This window comes from Cyphellophora attinorum, assembly GCF_001299255.1.
Source record: "Cyphellophora attinorum strain CBS 131958 chromosome Unknown Contig44, whole genome shotgun sequence".
Lineage (NCBI taxonomy): Eukaryota > Fungi > Ascomycota > Eurotiomycetes > Chaetothyriales > Cyphellophoraceae > Cyphellophora > Cyphellophora attinorum.
The window spans coordinates 1-16,340 of NW_017253272.1; the positions used below are offsets into that span (position 1 = coordinate 1).

Sequence of the window (16,340 nt, forward strand, 5' to 3'; positions counted from 1 at the left end):
CAACTCCCTGTACTCCCTGGCTTCCTTGGGGACCTTGAACTCCCTGACTTCCTTGGGGCCCTGCAGGCCCACTGGGACCGGCGACTCCCTGTACCCCCTGACTTCCCTGGGGTCCTGCAGCTCCGCTGGGACCGGCAACTCCCTGTACTCCCTGGCTTCCTTGGGGACCTTGAACTCCCTGACTTCCTTGAGGGCCTGCAGGCCCGCTTGGTCCAGCGACTCCCTGAACTCCCTGGCTTCCTTGAGGGCCTTGGACACCCTGGCTTCCTTGAGGGCCTTGGACACCCTGGCTTCCTTGAGGACCTTGAACACCCTGGCTTCCTTGGGGTCCTGCAGGTCCACTTGGTCCTGCGACGCCTTGAGCTCCTTGCGGTCCGCTTGGTCCTGCGACACCTTGTGCTCCCTGTGGCCCGCTCGGTCCTGCCACACCTTGCGCACCACTGGGCCCAGCGACCCCTTGTGCGCCTTGCGGGCCACTTGGTCCTGCTACACCTTGCGCACCTTGTGGGCCAGAAGGACCGCTGGGACCGGCAACACCTTGTGCGCCCTGTGGGCCAGAGGGACCACTGGGACCGGCAACACCTTGCGCTCCCTGCGGACCGGCCGGACCGCTTGGGCCAGCAACGCCTTGGGGTCCTTGCGGACCCGTCGGTCCTTGAAAGCCTTGCGTTCCATCGGCACCAGAAGGTCCGCTTGGGCCGGGATCGCCTTGAGGCCCTTGCGGACCAGGTGGCTGTGAGAATGATTAGAACGAGCGCTATAGGCTTGGGAGAAGGGGCTGAAGGTTGATGGACAATCACGTACACCTCTGGTTCAGTCAGTCAAAGTGAAGCATCGAAAATTGCAGAAAGCAGCGTCGAAAGCGAAAGTGATGGAGCGGAGTGTGAAGAGCAAAGGTGAAGGGTGAACCAGTCAAAGCAAAAGTGAAGGAACGAAACATCGAAAAGTGAAGGAGGTATGCTTTGAAGAAAGTCGGGGCCAGGGGAACTTACGGAGGTCCGGGCACGAGCCCAGCACATTGAGACGCGCGATTAAGCGACAGTTGGACGAATGTGCAATCCGAAGGAGCCTGCGACGGGTCTATGAACACTGCGAGCAGGTTTCCACTGGGCTGTACGCAGAACCGTGCCATATTTGTGAAGAAGGCTGTGTTGGCCCACATTAGGTTGTTTTCAGGGTCCTATCCGGAATTATGTGTTAGCGGCTGTGCTCGCAATTACGGTGAGGCCGTCTCTAGGCCTTGATGGAAGGGTAAGACTCACGACGCTGAAGAAGCTGACAATAGAACCCGGAGTGGCAGACGCCGTAAAATTCTGGTAGGGGACCCCAGGATCTGTGCCGAATTGCAAACTCCCACTAGACGTATTTGCGAACAACTGCCCGTCAGATGTGATTGAGAACACCACAGCGTTCGTACAATCGCCCGTTGTCTGCCCTGAAGTATCTATATAGGCTGCACTCTGGCGTTTCTGTGGATGCCAACCTGGGGACAGGTCAATGGAGAAGATGAAAAGTCGCTGGTCAATTGGGATACCGTCGTCCGGACTCAGGACGAATGGCGTCGAGGAAGCCGGCGGGGTTGCTGTCAAGGTTGTGCTGTCCAATGTTAGGTACACTATCGGAAACCGGGGTGGACTTACGAAGGAGACGCTTCAACAAAGCCGACGCTACTTGTCGAACTAGTAGTCTGTCCCGATGTGGAAGGCATAAATGTGAGTGAACCCAGGTTAGAGGTTCCAACAGTGGATGTAAGGGAATTGACGGAGGTTATCTCGCTACGGGATGAGGAAGATGAACCCAGAGCAGTAGTTATGATACCAGCAGTCTCAAGAGAAATGCTCGAAGACGTTGACTGCAGAGGTATCGTAGAGGATGTGGTGTCGTTTGAGTTGGAAATTGGATTTTGCGTGAAGATCTGTCCATAACAGGTGCTAAATGATGTAGAGGTGGCTTCGTGCGTCAGTCATACACATACTCGTCGCCGGAAATCATATGCCGAACCTGTGAGCACCGTGTCGATGAACGTTGGAGCATTGCTGACTTGCAGAGTCAGTCCGTCAGAAATGCCTATGGCTGTATCGTGCATTGCAAATAATTGTACATGTATCTGTGAAAGTCAGTCATTGTCATTGCTCAAGCCCAGCTTGATCCATACGGGCGCCTGGATCGCAACAGTCTGTACAAAAGTCCCTACGCCCAGCTCGGCTCGCTGCTGTAAAATCTCTGAACCTCGCCATCGGGGCAGAAGACTGCTTTGACATCGCTGTAGATGAATGTACCAAGCCAAAAGGCTCACAAACGAGGGTGGTATCAGCTGCATCTGGCAAATGCTGTGAAAGAGCGACGTGACGGAAAAGGGAAGGAATGACACACCGAACGAGTGCTGTTATCCTCGCTCAGGTTGGCTTATACATGTATAGCGGATGAACAGCCTTCTACGAGCCATGAATATCACGATTAGGTACTCCGCGATTCTGCAGATGCTCCATCGGTGCCGAGACGGGTTGCGCAGTGCAATACGAGGCATGGGAAGTTATGTCGCCTACGATTGACAGCTGTCAACTGCATCGAAAATTCGTATGCACGGGCGACATCGAAGAATGCGCATGGCGAAAGCCTGGCAAGCCCAGAAGATCGGGAGAAAGCACTGATCAACGTCGTCAAGCCGCATCGATTCTTCATGTCGCAGGTCTGTGCTTCACGAGAAGCTTTCGTATAAGATGAAGTTGGAACAGGATGTTGACGATGAATCAGAGTTGTTCGTGATCATGACCGTTGCTGAAGATGATTGGCCGGAACACTTCCTGGAGACGGAGATCTAGATCTCGCGAGGGGTATCTGGCATATCCGGTAGCGGACCTGATACTTTACCTTATATCGTCCTATCTCACGCGCGCGCAGACTTCAACCTGCCAGGCGGACGTTGTGGCGTGACCGAACGAAAGAATGATCATGGCATCGAACGCTGTCGGCTTTCTGGATCTCCCTGCCGAAGTGAGGGTTGAGATCTACCACCATTTGTTCGCCGATGCATATCTATCCCTGGAGCCAGCATTCCCCGCCGTATCTCATTGCGGATCCTCGATATGCCGCTGTCACTTTCCATTTGGCTTGCTCCTCAGCTGTAGACAGCTTCAGCGGGAGGCTTCATCGTATCTGTTGGCCTCGACAACTCTAAGAATGAGCTCTTCCCGGAAGCTTAGTCTACTGCCCCAGTCATATCTGTCGGCCTTCCCCAGACTATCGGTCATGAATGTCGGACAATGCCTCAAATCGCCTCTCGACTTCAGTGCATTCGCCGCCTTAGAGACATTGGAGCTGCACAACATTACCATATGGTGCCGCTACCATAGCGCTACTGATCTTCACGGCGATAAAGGAGACGAGATCATATTCGATTTGGCATTATTCAACGTTAAACGCCACGGTGTGCAACTGGCTACTCTGTGCGCTTCGAGTGAAAGGGCATTCGCCGTCCTTCTATTCTGTCGTTTCGTGATTTCCTCCGCGCATCAAGAAACTCTCGTACGTGTTCCCGGCACCCGGTTGTTTACTTGCTGATTCCCGGGATTACAGGATGCGGTACTGGATGTTGACAAACACAAAGTCTTGCATCGGAGCAAAGGCGCTGTCATCAAGGATAGGAATGCTTGGGCAGGATTCTACTAGCTTTAAGTGTCCTTTTATTAGATGAGGTTGACACATTTTTCTGCTGAGACGTGCAATAACGATTTGCTCACGCAGCATCTGTAACGAATACGGGCGCAGTAGTCGTGAGAACATTGGCGACGAATAGCTGATGTCGGCCAATTGAGGGTGACACGCCCCGTAGTGATTTACATTCGTTGATAGTCAGTCATGGCGCCGCCGCCAGGCTTCCGATTCAAATCATTGCCTTCAATGTCATCATCGCCATACCCGTTCAATGGATCAAAGAACTTCTCCTTGCCTGCCCCGAAGCTCGCCTCCTTCGCTCGGATCGCCGGGTTTCGGTATGTGTTTGTAGATGTGAATGACACTGTCGGGTTCTGCGAAGCGTTCTGTGACGAGAGCTTGAAAGCGGACTCTTCGACCCACAGCTCGATGTGTAAAGGCGACGGCTCTGTAGTTGTGAGGCGTCGAATTGGGTGTGTTCTTCCGGGTTTTGACCGTGCCGCTGGAGTCGTATTACTGTCCTGCTGGTCTGTCTGCGAGGTTGGTTGCCCGCCGGCAACAGGAAGTGGCGGATCAGGCTCTGCCACGATCCAACGCCGTTCGTTCGCGTCGAGCCGTCCAACGGGCCGGTCAGCATTGGACCGCAGCTCAATCGTCATAGTGAATGTCAGCTCTGGCGCGTTTGAGCCGGAGGGAAGCGGCGTGAGGCGGGCGGAAGTACTACTAAGGCGGGCGAAGGTCGCGCGGAAGGTGGCTTCCAGGTCTGTGAGGTTTATAGTGTGTGCGAGGGCATCGTCGACCTGATCGTCATCAGACTCTGCATCGTTGGAGGTGGTAACCTCGGTCGTCGCGGCGAATGGGACGTCTCGATCCCGCTTCGCAACTGTAGGCAGGGAGTGCATGTCTAAACTCCATTTCTCGAGCACTTGATTGGTGTCGAGTTCGTGTATACATAACGAGACGATAGAGACGGTGTTTTTGGCGAGTTGGTCCGAGATGGCGGAAACAGCGTCATTGATCCAGGTGCATACCGCTGGGTGGCGATTTTGGCGGACGGGGTAGTTGTATGCACGAGTCGAGAGGAAGGAGGCGGGTGGGTATATCCGCCGCAGATATAGGATGTGATGTATTGCAACTGTGAGATAGGAGGTCAGTGTGGCCAGGAGGGCGCGATGTGTTGTGAGGAGATTTGCATTTGTGTTTGATGGTGGTGCTGTCGCCATTGTATGAGCATCTTGTGATCGGAGCTGAAGACTTTATTCTACGTGAAGGAGTTCATCAATGACCACATCAGCGAAGTCCTTGTCAGTAGTCTCGACCAGACGGAGAGAGCTCAGTCGTAGCCATTAGGTTGAACATAGCTCAGTCGCGAGTATTGCACTCAATATGAAGTCCTTCAGAAGGCAATATGGTTGGTCCTAAATGATGCTTGGCAAGATGCCCATTTGGTGAGGTCAACGCGATAATGCCAAGGAAAGACCGGAACGCGTCCCATTTTTCGGTTGGAGACTTCAAGTTTCACTGACTTCGTTGTTGGTTCCTCTTTCCAAATTTCGCACATACCAGATCATCATTTCTCTTTTGGGCGCTTGCGCATTCATATCAGCAGCATAGCGCGCGCCAAGTCAATTACACCTGAATTCGACGCAGTGTTCAGGTTCAGCGACCATCAAAGCGTGCCTGCCGACTAGTCCTGATATAGACGCTAAAGTTTGCCTTTTCCCGACGCCTTGCCTGTGCTCAGGGGTTCCCCCATTTGGAGCGTGCCCACAGGCCTCCCCGCCATGGACGGGCAAGTCCTAGCATTGCTGGGAGACACTTTGAAGAGTGACACAGGCGTCATCCGGTCTGCCGAACAGGCTCTTCGTGGTGCCTATCCAGTTCGAGAATTTCCCTTCGCTCTCCTGGCAGCGGCGGCGAACGAAGCGGCTGATATATCAGTGCGCAAAGCTGCTCTAACAACACTGAAAGACTACGTCTCTGTGACATGGTCACCTCAATTCGACGAAACATTTCAAGGCCATGTCTACATTGATGAAGCCACGAAGACACCGATCCGAGAACAACTTCTCAGCATAGCCGCCAGTCAGACAGGACATGCTTCCGCAGCTCTCCAGCCGATCGCCGCTGCGGTGGTGGGCAAGATCGCAACTGCTGACTTTCCAGATCAGTGGCCTGGTCTATTCGAGACAATCGTCAGCATCATCAACACTTCCGATCATGATGTCACTATTAAAGGCGCTCTGAAAGTCCTCTACGAGCTGATCGACTCTGGATTGACAGAAGATCAGTTTTTTGGCGTTGCTCGAGATCTTGTCGGCTCATTTCATCGCATTGCTGCTTCCAATGACAGAGGTCTTAATGTGAGAGCCTATGCCCTCAACGTCTTTCAGTCTTCGTTCGACATGCTAGAGATGGTCATGTCTGATCATGGACCAGCGGTCAAAGCTTTCCTCGACGAGACGCTCAAACAGTGGATGGAATTTTTCACAAGCGTACTCTCCGAACCAGTACCTCCAAAGGCAGCATCTGCTGAAGACAAGGACTCGCCGAGACGAGGGTTGATCACTCTGAAAGTTCAGGCTGTCAAAACGATCGACAAGGTCAGACGTGTCCATCCGGCGGGGCTGGCACCATACTCGCTAGCTCTCTTCCAGAGCGTATGGCAAGATCTGGAACGAGTTTCTACGGAATATCAGGCGCTGTTTGTGGACGGTGACGAAGAATCAAAGCTTGCCGACGAGAGTGACCAATTACCTTACAGTCTTGATCAAGTCGTCATTGAAGAGCTCGACCTCTTGCAGGTCATACTGAAAGCGCCTACGGTGAAAGCTGAGCTCAATCAACAGTTGAGTCAGCAGACGACTGCCGAGGGCGGCAATGGATGGGTCCTGCAGCTTCTTGACCTGCTTGTCCGCTATGCACGGCCTGCCAGAGAAGAGCAAGAAATGTGGGATGTCGACATTGATCTGTATCTGACGGATATGAGCTCAGTCACGCTGAATTATACGCCTCGGATGGCCTGTTCGGAAGTTGTGGCACAGACCTTACTGCCTTGGCTGCAACAGACATTCCTCGATACTGTGCTCATCTATGACGCGCAGCTAGCTGGAAGAAGACACAGCTGGAAAGACGACGAAGCGCTGCTGTACTTGCTCCTACAGGCTCTGAAAGAAGCCCATGATCAGAACATCAACCACAACCCTGCTTCAGCCAGCAACCTGATGGAACAGATCAGCAAACATCTACAAAACAGCAGCCCATATGTGCGAGCAGCATCGCACTTTGTCTTCGGTTACTTCTTCAGGGTGGCCGGCGAAAGTCACGCCGCCTCTGCTGCCGAAGCTTTTGGCCGCACTGTGCAAGCCTCCGTTGTCGATGATTCAGATATCGTCAAAGTTGCCTGCTTCTCGGCAATACCGGCTTATATGGAGCATCTATCCGGCGCTACTGCTTTGCAATACCAGGCCCCTGTCTGTGATGCTGTGGCAGAGTTTATCGCCTCTCACGATCTGAAAGAAGATCTCGAGGAAGCTGACGAGGTCAAAGGCACTCTAGTGACTGTTCTGCACGAGGCACTGGCAGTCGACATCTCTACGATCACAACAACGACAGGCCTCGACTCCTACCTAACACTTGCTTCGGAGTCAGCATCCTCGCCAATACTCACACAGCAACTCATCGACTCTTTCGAGACCCTTGCACAGCTTGCTTCAGGCAGTGCGGCGTACGACACGTTATGTTCACGCACAGTTCCGTCTCTGAGTTCCGCCCTTGCCATCGGAGATTTGACAAACGACACCGCCTTGCCCTGTCTTGCTGCAGAGCTACTTTCACTGCTAGCAGAGAATGGGCCCGAACCACTACCTGAGCTGTTCCTGCCTACTGCTCTGCCGAAACTTCATCGAATCCTCCTGTTCTCGACCTTGGACACCCTTGTCAGACCTGCAACGACTGCTGTGCAGTTCCTACTATCAAAAGCTACCAGCCAATACCTGAGTTACGCGACACCAGATCAACCCCAACAGCCCGCGCTAGAGGTCACTCTACGGATCATTAATCGACTGCTCAACTCACCTGACGTCGATGAAAATGCGGCGTCCGAAGTTGGGGCTCTTGCCTCCAGTGTGGTCACCCACTTCGGGGCTGACAAGCTTGGGCCTCATCTGATGGAGCTCCTCAACGCCGTAGCCTCACGACTCGCCTCAGCAGAGAAGATCGCCTTCATCCAATCCCTCTGCATGGTGTTCGTCAGCCTATCCAACGCCGCGGCAAAGGACGTCGTGGACTTCTTGTCACAGATTACCATTGGCAACCACAATGGCTTGCACGCAGTCATGACGAAGTGGTTAGAAAACAGCATCATCTTCGCTGGCTTTGATGAGGTGCGACAGAATGTCGTAGCATTAGCGAAGATCTTCAGCTTGCACGACCAGCGTATAGCCGCGATCGGCGTAAAAGGCGACCTTATCGTAGAGAACACTGGTCGCATCAAGACGCGCAGTCAAGCAAAGAACAATCCCGACCGTTACACTGAAATCTCCGCTGAGCTGAAGATCCTCAAATATCTTGTGGGTGAGTTGGACTCTGCTGTCAACAACTCCGGAGGCGGCAGATTTGCTGCATTGGCAGGCAATGGTGTGGACGATACTGGCAGCATTGCGTCAGAGGAAGTTGATGATGACGAGTGGAATGATGTTGCAAACGGTGGAGCCGTTGATCTGGACAATCCTACTGTGAGAGCTGAGCTGATGGGTTTTGACAACGATGACGATCTTGTTGGACGTGGTCCGAGAGATGAGGAGGCGGCGCAGTATCTGAGGAGCTGGTTCCAGGAGGAAGGAAAGCGGGCGGACTTCCAGGCTCTATTTGTGCAACTGACAAGTGATGAGCAGGAGCGGCTGCGTACTTTGGCGGCTTGATATTAGCAGAAAGGAGAGCGCGATTGTACAATGGACCACGATCAATACCCTTGGACGAGATCATTGCGGATAGAGTGCCATTTCTTGCCATAAGCAATTCTGTTCAGTGTCGCGGAGCATACATGCTCTTGCTGTCGATATAGGATTTCAGCTTTAGACGTTACAAGATGTCGCGGCCATACGACCTAGACTCAACTGCTGTCGTGGTCGAGGAACCAACGATGTGTCTAGCGTAAGCTCAAGCCCTCGCCCCCATCCAACAGGAAGGACCGTTCGCCAACAACCCTAGGCTCATGTGCGCCTCAGACAGCCTTATTCTCCTTCCCCTTCCCGTCCTCTCCACCCACTTCCTTCACCTCCCCACCAGTCATAGCATCGCGCTCGACTTCCTTCATATCATCACCGCTGCCACAAGAGCCCTCTGCATGGTGGTACCAGCCCTTCGACGAACCATATGGCTTGTGATCAGGACGTTGCCGCTGTGTTCTCCGATGTGGTGGGACTTTGAGGAGGTGTGGGCTGACTCGTAGTGCTGGCCTTTGGAATTCATTGTACGTGTTCTGTGACTGTGGTGGGCTTCGAGGCGGTGTTGATCTGTGAGGGCGAGGAATGTGGTTTGAGGTTCTGGATGTGGTTGACCAGGCTTTGCAATCGAAAATGGGTTCGACGGGAACTGATTTGGTAATTGTACTTCACAAGTCCTTAGTATGGGCCATCAAAGCAGAGGAGGTTCTTCTCTTTATGCTCGCGAATCCGTTTGGAGAACTTGAGTCATGCTGCCAGTTCTGAGCGGCAGACACAGGGATGGTGAAGTGACCTGGCATTGTGTTGAGCACAGACACTGTCATGACGCAGCAGTGAGATACTCGCAAGAAGCGAGTGCAGATGATAGTGCTTCTCAGAGCGGAAGTGACTGCCAAAGCGTCTGTTCTTGCATTTCTTTCCACATTGCACATTGCATGAAGTGATACTGGGCAAGAGCAAGACACTGGCAACACCACCACAGTGACTGCATAACACCCGACAACCTCCATGCTGCACCTTCAGGCCATGGCTTGCATCGTTCTTGGCGAGTTGTACGTATTGCCTGCCTATCATAGACATGTACTTGATGGGACCCCTCGCACCGGTCAAGAAGCAACCGAGCTCATGTCGCAGTAGTTACTGAAGCGTGTGCCACAGCCTTGTCTGCGAAGCGATAATGTCCTTGAAGCTGGTCGGAGGCCGCGAGACCGAGTTGTGATAATGGAAGTCGAATGCGATGCTTTCGGTGTATATGTCGCCTACCCCCCGGTCTCGTTGCTAAGGCAACTTCCCTTTACATTGGTTATATATTGCAGTGACTGAAATTTCCCCCAACAATCGCACCCAATAAGCGATATGTTGTTCTTGAGGAAAAAACTCTCGGCGGCAGTATGGGGCACTTCTTCCCTGCCACCCTTCCCTCGGGGTGTGTGAGTACTTTTAGGACGGTTTCTAATGTACCCTTTCCGATCAAAGTTATCGGAAACCTGGTGTTAGTTTTTGGATTTTTATGGACGCGTGATCTTTGTTCGAGCGACCAAGTCCTGTGGAAGTGGTGGTGATTATCAGAAGGTAAGGGTTTGCTGAGCGAGATGTCAGGTGAGATTGAGGCGTCTACCTACCTCGCTGGAGGCTCAATCGATCACCTCGCTTTCTTCCGTTGTGCTGAGAACTTCTCGTGCCAGTTCCTCTTCCCTGCAACGCTCGAAGGCGTAGCCTCGGCGCTCTTCGCACCACTGTCGTCGTTGAGAGCGTCGTCCCCCCCCCGCCACCTGATGCAGCCTCCGACGTCGTAATGCACTGCTCACCCAAGTTGTCGAGCTTGCACCACCTCCTCCAGCTGCTGGGTACGATATCCGTCCACCGATCCTCCAATTCCTCCCTTCTCAAGCCTTGCTCGCCAGCACACATTACCAGCAACTGTCCCACAAACACAGTCGTCTCCTTTCCAATCAACTGCCCCTCAAGACTGTAACGCAGCCTTTGCAACTCCCCATCTTCTCCCTCATCGAGATCTTCTTCCACAAATCTCTCCGCAATAGCCCGCACCGCGCACGCCACCACCTCCCCCTCTTCCTGGTGGATCTGCATTGAGCGCTCTCCTAGATAGAGCATATCGCTTGTGTCCAGCGGGAACTTGCGTCCAAGTGCAAACATTGCATTCCATGCTGCGAGGAGGATCCCTGGAGAAGGGATGCAAGGCTTGTCCCAGGGTCGAATGACGAAGAGCTCTCGCTTGGCGCGAAGGATCGGATGCAGTGGATAAGGTAGCGAGGCGATGATCTCCTTCTCCGAGATGCCCGACTCGATGGATGACGCTGTATCATCCAGGCTGACAGTAGGAAGAAGTCGGCCCGACGCACTTTCAATATCCTTCTGCGTGTAGGTCGCGGGAAGGAGCTCGAGCGTTGATGTTGGCTGTGCTATCGCGGTTACACCGGGTCCTGGAGTAGCTGTCGGATCACTCTCATTACTACTGAGGACAGGGACGTTTGCCGCCGGCCTAAGTACATGCACGCTGTTACTCGTGCTGACCTGCCTGACCGCCCAAACTTTATCCTCGGTGCACACATGCAAGTACTCCTCCTTTGGCTTGGTGGCAGTAGACGAGTCATTAGTCGGCGCGGATTTGAGTTGCACGCGTCCACCGAGGTCGCTGTAGATTGTGTCGCGTTCTCGGTCAACCGAGTTGTTGTGAGTGCCGCTTTCGGCCTCGATTAGAGCGAGCAGTTCTGGTGGGAGCTCTAGTAAGCGGACATGCTCTTGTGGGTGGCTTATGGAGAATGGGACTGAGGTAGTAGATTGGGTTATCATCGCTGCTGATTTCGTGAGCGAGACTTGTATGGACTCGGTGTTCACCTCTAACTTCACAGAGAAGAGCTGAGTTGAGGTCTAGGTGCTCAGGTCTGATTGGCTGCGATAATATTTGTTGTCTCATGTGAGACCGGATGACACGATCAACTGCAGAATATACAGCAGACCGAAGGACCGGCAATGCTTTGACAAGACCGGTTGACATGATATTGACAAAAACCGGGTGATGTACATGTATGTTGGCCTTGGTCTTCAGCTCTTTAGACTCGCAGCACGTCTCAGCCAGATGGCTTGCATGCTAGCAAGGCCCATAAGATGTGACACAGAGAGAGAAAGTCACGGACGGGTATCGATCTGATCTAAGCATCTGTGTTCAATTGCCCTGTTGTACATCTCCTGTCGTACTCCTGCGCCCGGTTCCGATCCATGATTCCATGCGACCGGGAGTCGCGACGCAAGCCTCATGCTACAAATTCCCTGAACATATGCAGTTAGCCATACTCCGATTCTGGAGCTCCGGCGCTGCAGTCCTCTCGTCACATGGACGAAGGCGTACCTGATGATCCGCCAGGTGTTTGCTTGCTCACTGCCACTGTGTCCTTTCCGCTCTTGCCAACCTTCCTGCTCCGGAATTCCTGCGCCAGTCGTGTCTATCTTGCCCCGTTTTGTGTGCCCTCGCTTTGCGTAATGGTGCCTCTGATGCGCTATCTCGTGAGCGCGACAGTCTATGAAGTGATAACGCCAGCCAGATAAAATCGATGCATGTATTGTTCCCAATCATACCAACAGCCCGATCGAAGTTGTGCTCAAGGATCCAGCTCCGGTTCAGCGGCGGTCTTGTAGCCTCTTTCCGTCGCCCCTGCTCCTTTATGTTTCGCAGCCTCTCCAGCCATGCCTTCTTTCACCTTGGCCCAGTCCTCGTCGACGTACTCAAACTCGACTTTGGCCTTTTGTTTCTGCTCTGCTTCGTCTTTCTCTCGCTGCTCGCGCGCTTTCTTCTCTTGCTCCATCTCCTCCATATGCCGCAGATCGTCCACGGAGGGTTCGTAGAGATGCCACACGGTATAGTGCGGAAGCCCCACGACGGAGAACTTCATCCGCTTCGCCATCTTGCCAAAGCCTTCGGTCTCGGCGTGTTTCTCGAATGAGAAAGCTGGGAAGTGAACTCCAGCTCGGAAGACTCGTGCCTTGGCGAGGATGGAAACACCTCCGACGCCGTCCAGCTCCATCTCAACGTCCGGGTCGCCGTAGGGATCTCGAAGGTATGCCAGATGTGGTCGCCATGTAGCATATTCTGCGTAGCCTTCTACTATGACAGCGTCTTCGTCTAGTGTATCGGCCAGTGCGAGAGCGGTCTCGGATTCTTGCATGAGTTGAGATCGTAGGGTTGCTCTCCACCGAGCCAGTCGGGCAAAGGTCGCCAAACATCTGACGAGAGGTCAGCAATTGTCAAATGCAGGAACGACACTACTTACTAGGCACAATGACATCCTTGTCGTGCCGCATGAGATCTTCCAGGATCGTGAATGGGCACGTCTCAACGTCTGCATCTCTCCAATACACCCAACTATGGTATGGCCGCAATGCTGCACTTAGCAGCCAGTTGCGAGCCTGAGCCATGAGCTTCCGCCGACCTGCCTGCGCTGCAAAGCCATGTCTGCTCTCCACATCTTGACCCACGGCCTGGCCGAAATCTTTGTGTATCACTGATATCTCGCCATATGGCATTGTTGGACTTTCGTCATTCTGTAGTGCCTCAAGCAGTTCGGTAAGAAGGGATTCGGTGTTGTCTTTCGAGTCGCTAACCAGAAATGCAAGGTCGATAAGGTGGTGTGGGTATGTGAAATTTCGAAGATGTGCAAAGAACATGGGCAGATGCGGTGCGGCATCTCGTAAAGGTGTGCAGAGGAGCACTCTTTCTTCCCGTTCCCATCCTACTGACGTGCCGACATTATCGCTCAAATCGTAGTATCGTAATGTTTCTATGTCGTAGACCTCAAAGACATCTGTAGGAGACTGCTCGCGAAACTGCGACGAGGGCAGGAATGTGTATAAGAAGACGACGAACAGTATAACGCCGGCGGCGAACTGTTTGATCAGGCGGGATCTGTTCTGCAGCGGACTTCGCGCGGGCTTGTAGTTGTGAAATCGTTTTGCATCTTTCTCGTCGTCAGGGTCATGTAGGTCGTTCATGCCCCATATGTATTTGGATTCAAGGTCTGAGCGGTCCGTGTAGGATCTGTACACGTCGCTATCCCGCTTCTTGTCATCTCCGTAGCCATTGGCGAAGGCATGATGCCTGGGCATCGCTCCTACTCATCGACTCGATAGATGCGCAGTCAGGTAAACGTCAACCGATAATATAGTCGACGACGTCCGTCTAGGAGGACAGTGCCTTCTTTGACCCGGTACAGCCAATTCCGGCGTTTGTCCAAAGTTAAGAGATCAAAGGAATGGATTTAGTCTTCAATGAGACTGGCCCAGCGGCGACAGGCTTGGTAGAGAATGTGTGATCAAACCAGCTGCTCGATGGGTTATCGGAACTCTCACTGGAAGAAAAGAAGGCAGGCAGCAATTCTGGTTGGCAGTCTAAGGTGAGGACGTAGGTATGAAGTGAAAGGAGTGCAGTGAGTTGGTGGAGGTACGCGGCCCTTGAATTACCAAAAGTTTCTAGAAATAAAAGAAGCCGGAGTACTTCGCATGCATGTCTCGCTTTCTCCCTGTACGATGTCATCAAGTTCGAATCCGTTAAAGATCCTTACTTGGCTTAGCCCTCGCTCGCTCGCATGGCTTAACAGATCGAAAGGCTAGCTAGCCGTAGCCATGAGCTTGTCTGCGAACCTCAGCCAATTTGTTACTGTGCTACAATCGCCCTTGCCGAATGAGAGGTACGAGTAACATCCTCACATGCTTCAAATCTCTATCCAACTACCAGATCTCAATCCGTCTAAAATCCTCCTTGCTTCTCTGCAGACTTGCACTGAGTGCGATGCCGGTCGCAAGGCAGTTAGGCAGGTAAGCGGGAGGTGCTGCAGGGCGCCATACGAGATTGGAGGACTATGAATGCGTTCAGGCAGCCACGTGCTGCATTTTCGAGGGCTGTCTCGACCCCTGAACACTGATGTTTGTGACATAGGCACATATGTACTTATACTGTTCAGCTTCGCCTTTTTGCCTGATGCGCCAACCACATATCCATACGAATCATCATTCAAAATACTCTTGCCTGCAGACCCGCTGAGCTTCTCGCAGCTAGGTGATCTCGGCGATCCCGTGTATCCTGGGAAGTCCTCAGCCGACACTGGTGTCACCACAGTAAAACACTCCCGGCACGGTTCCGGCCGCGTAGGAGTTCATAATCGCCTTCACCGAGACGTATGTGCCCGGGCCCAAGAAGTAGAAGCCAATTATGATGATGGTGATGTTCATGAAGAATCCGACATAGCCACGAATGCCACGTTTCTTCCAGAAACCAGGTCCGAGATCGGCACGGCGCATACGTAGGTATGCTGTGCCCCAGAAGATCCACCCAAAGAAGCTGTCGAACAGGGCGCTCATGAGAGCGAGCAGGTCCGAGAAGAACGGAATGACCTCTGCGATGATGAACGCAAGAACCCAGGTGAGTGCTAGGATGCCAGCCCAGCTGGCCCATCCAATCACTGTGTGCTCCGACTTGTGGCGCGAACCCTCAAAGATTCGGAAGAAGACGAATCGCGCTGATACAGACGCGTAAAGTACTCCCAAAAAAATCAGAGTCGGGATCATGAAGGAGAAGCTGACCTTCAGATACACCTCGTTGCCGAGCGACCCGAAAGCAGGAGCTGTGTTGTATTGTGTTCCGGTGTAAGCATATATGACGGCGCCCACGAGACCAAAGACAATGACTTCGCAGATCGTGACCAGCCACAGCGCCTTCGGGAAGTCGTTAGGATCCTTCATTTCGGCGATGAATGATGGAAGCGTGATCTGTCCGATAAATGTGTACGCGATGTTCATGAAGGCTTCCATGCCATCGACGTAAGTTGTGCCAGCTTGTGGCACAGCCAGGACGAGCGGCTTGCCACCAGGGACAAAAGAGCCGTCCGGACCAACATGACCTGGCTCTGGTGAATATCCGCGAGTACCCTCCTGACCCTCGACACCTGCGAAAGCTGTTGCCAGAATGACCGATATGAAGGTGAAAAACGCCGAAAGGGTGGCTAGCTTCGCCAGCGCGTCAAACGTTCGTGGCATGGAGCAGATCCAGCTAACGACAGCACCAACCACTGCGAACACAACAGTACAGGTAGCGTGCTCTGTCATCGTGTTGAGCTATTTCTTGTCAGACACGTAGTTTTGCACAGAATGGGAACACTCACATATCGAGCAATGACCAGGACGTGGAGCCCTTGGATGAAAGTGTTGTTGAGAATGAACATGACAGCCGTCGCCCACCATGCAATTGGCGAATTCCAGAACAGCATTTGTCCGATATCTGTAACATCTCGAACTTCAGGATGCCTTAGGCAGAACTCCCAAACGATCAGGCTAGTATACAGAACGAAGGCTGCCACGACCATCGTGAGGATGAGTCCGGGAACCAAGCCCAGCACACTGTACGAGTACGGGAAGGACATGATAGCCAGGCAAATATACTCTGAAAAGAGCAGAGCTGCCGTTCTATTGCACCTGTTAGACTGAACATGGATCGGGACGAACCAAAGCTGGGAGATCAACGGCTTGCCCGGTTCAGAATGATAGTGATACGTACTTCTGCCATGAGCACGTCCGGTACTTGATGGCGTTGTCCGCCTCCATCTCAATGAGCTTCTGTTGCGCCTCTCCTTGGTCAGAATCGACTGGAATAGACCCAAGCTTAGGCGGCGGCCCGATTCGACTCATTTTGCGCCCTGTGCCGTACTTGACATCCTACGATCGCCATTTTCG

General features: G+C 53.0%; 6 protein-coding genes across 6 annotated transcripts; 1 reads left to right on the forward strand and 5 right to left on the reverse strand.

Annotated features, from left to right (window-relative positions):
• Window positions 1-13: 13 nt before the first annotated feature.
• AB675_1316 (uncharacterized protein) lies at window positions 14-1,708 on the reverse strand (the record flags this gene model as incomplete). The annotated part of the gene is made up of 5 exons (XM_018141197.1): window positions 14-465; window positions 502-733; window positions 993-1,180; window positions 1,263-1,596; window positions 1,641-1,708. Coding segments are annotated over 5 exons (1,274 nt in total), but the record flags the coding sequence as incomplete, so codon positions are not given.
• A 2,128-nt stretch (window positions 1,709-3,836) lies between these two features.
• On the reverse strand, window positions 3,837-4,877 carry AB675_1317 (uncharacterized protein; the record flags this gene model as incomplete). Its single annotated transcript, XM_018141198.1, has 1 exon — window positions 3,837-4,877. The coding sequence occupies one exon, from the start codon at window positions 4,875-4,877 to the stop codon at window positions 3,837-3,839; it is 1,041 nt and encodes a 346-aa protein (XP_017995057.1).
• A 561-nt stretch (window positions 4,878-5,438) lies between these two features.
• On the forward strand, window positions 5,439-8,576 carry AB675_1318 (Importin subunit beta-5; the record flags this gene model as incomplete). Its single annotated transcript, XM_018141199.1, has 1 exon — window positions 5,439-8,576. One exon carries the CDS (start codon window positions 5,439-5,441, stop codon window positions 8,574-8,576), a length of 3,138 nt encoding a protein of 1,045 aa, XP_017995070.1.
• Window positions 8,577-10,242: 1,666 nt separating this feature from the next.
• Window positions 10,243-11,414, reverse strand: AB675_1319 (uncharacterized protein; the record flags this gene model as incomplete). Its single annotated transcript, XM_018141200.1, has 2 exons — window positions 10,243-10,336; window positions 10,390-11,414. 2 exons carry the CDS (start codon window positions 11,412-11,414, stop codon window positions 10,243-10,245), a joined length of 1,119 nt encoding a protein of 372 aa, XP_017995105.1.
• Window positions 11,415-12,220: 806 nt separating this feature from the next.
• On the reverse strand, window positions 12,221-13,721 carry AB675_1320 (Mannan polymerase II complex ANP1 subunit; the record flags this gene model as incomplete). The annotated part of the gene is made up of 2 exons (XM_018141201.1): window positions 12,221-12,842; window positions 12,886-13,721. 2 exons carry the CDS (start codon window positions 13,719-13,721, stop codon window positions 12,221-12,223), a joined length of 1,458 nt encoding a protein of 485 aa, XP_017995050.1.
• A 984-nt stretch (window positions 13,722-14,705) lies between these two features.
• Window positions 14,706-16,295, reverse strand: AB675_1321 (N amino acid transport system protein; the record flags this gene model as incomplete). The annotated part of the gene is made up of 3 exons (XM_018141202.1): window positions 14,706-15,725; window positions 15,773-16,073; window positions 16,165-16,295. 3 exons carry the CDS (start codon window positions 16,293-16,295, stop codon window positions 14,706-14,708), a joined length of 1,452 nt encoding a protein of 483 aa, XP_017995108.1.
• Window positions 16,296-16,340: the final 45 nt, after the last annotated feature.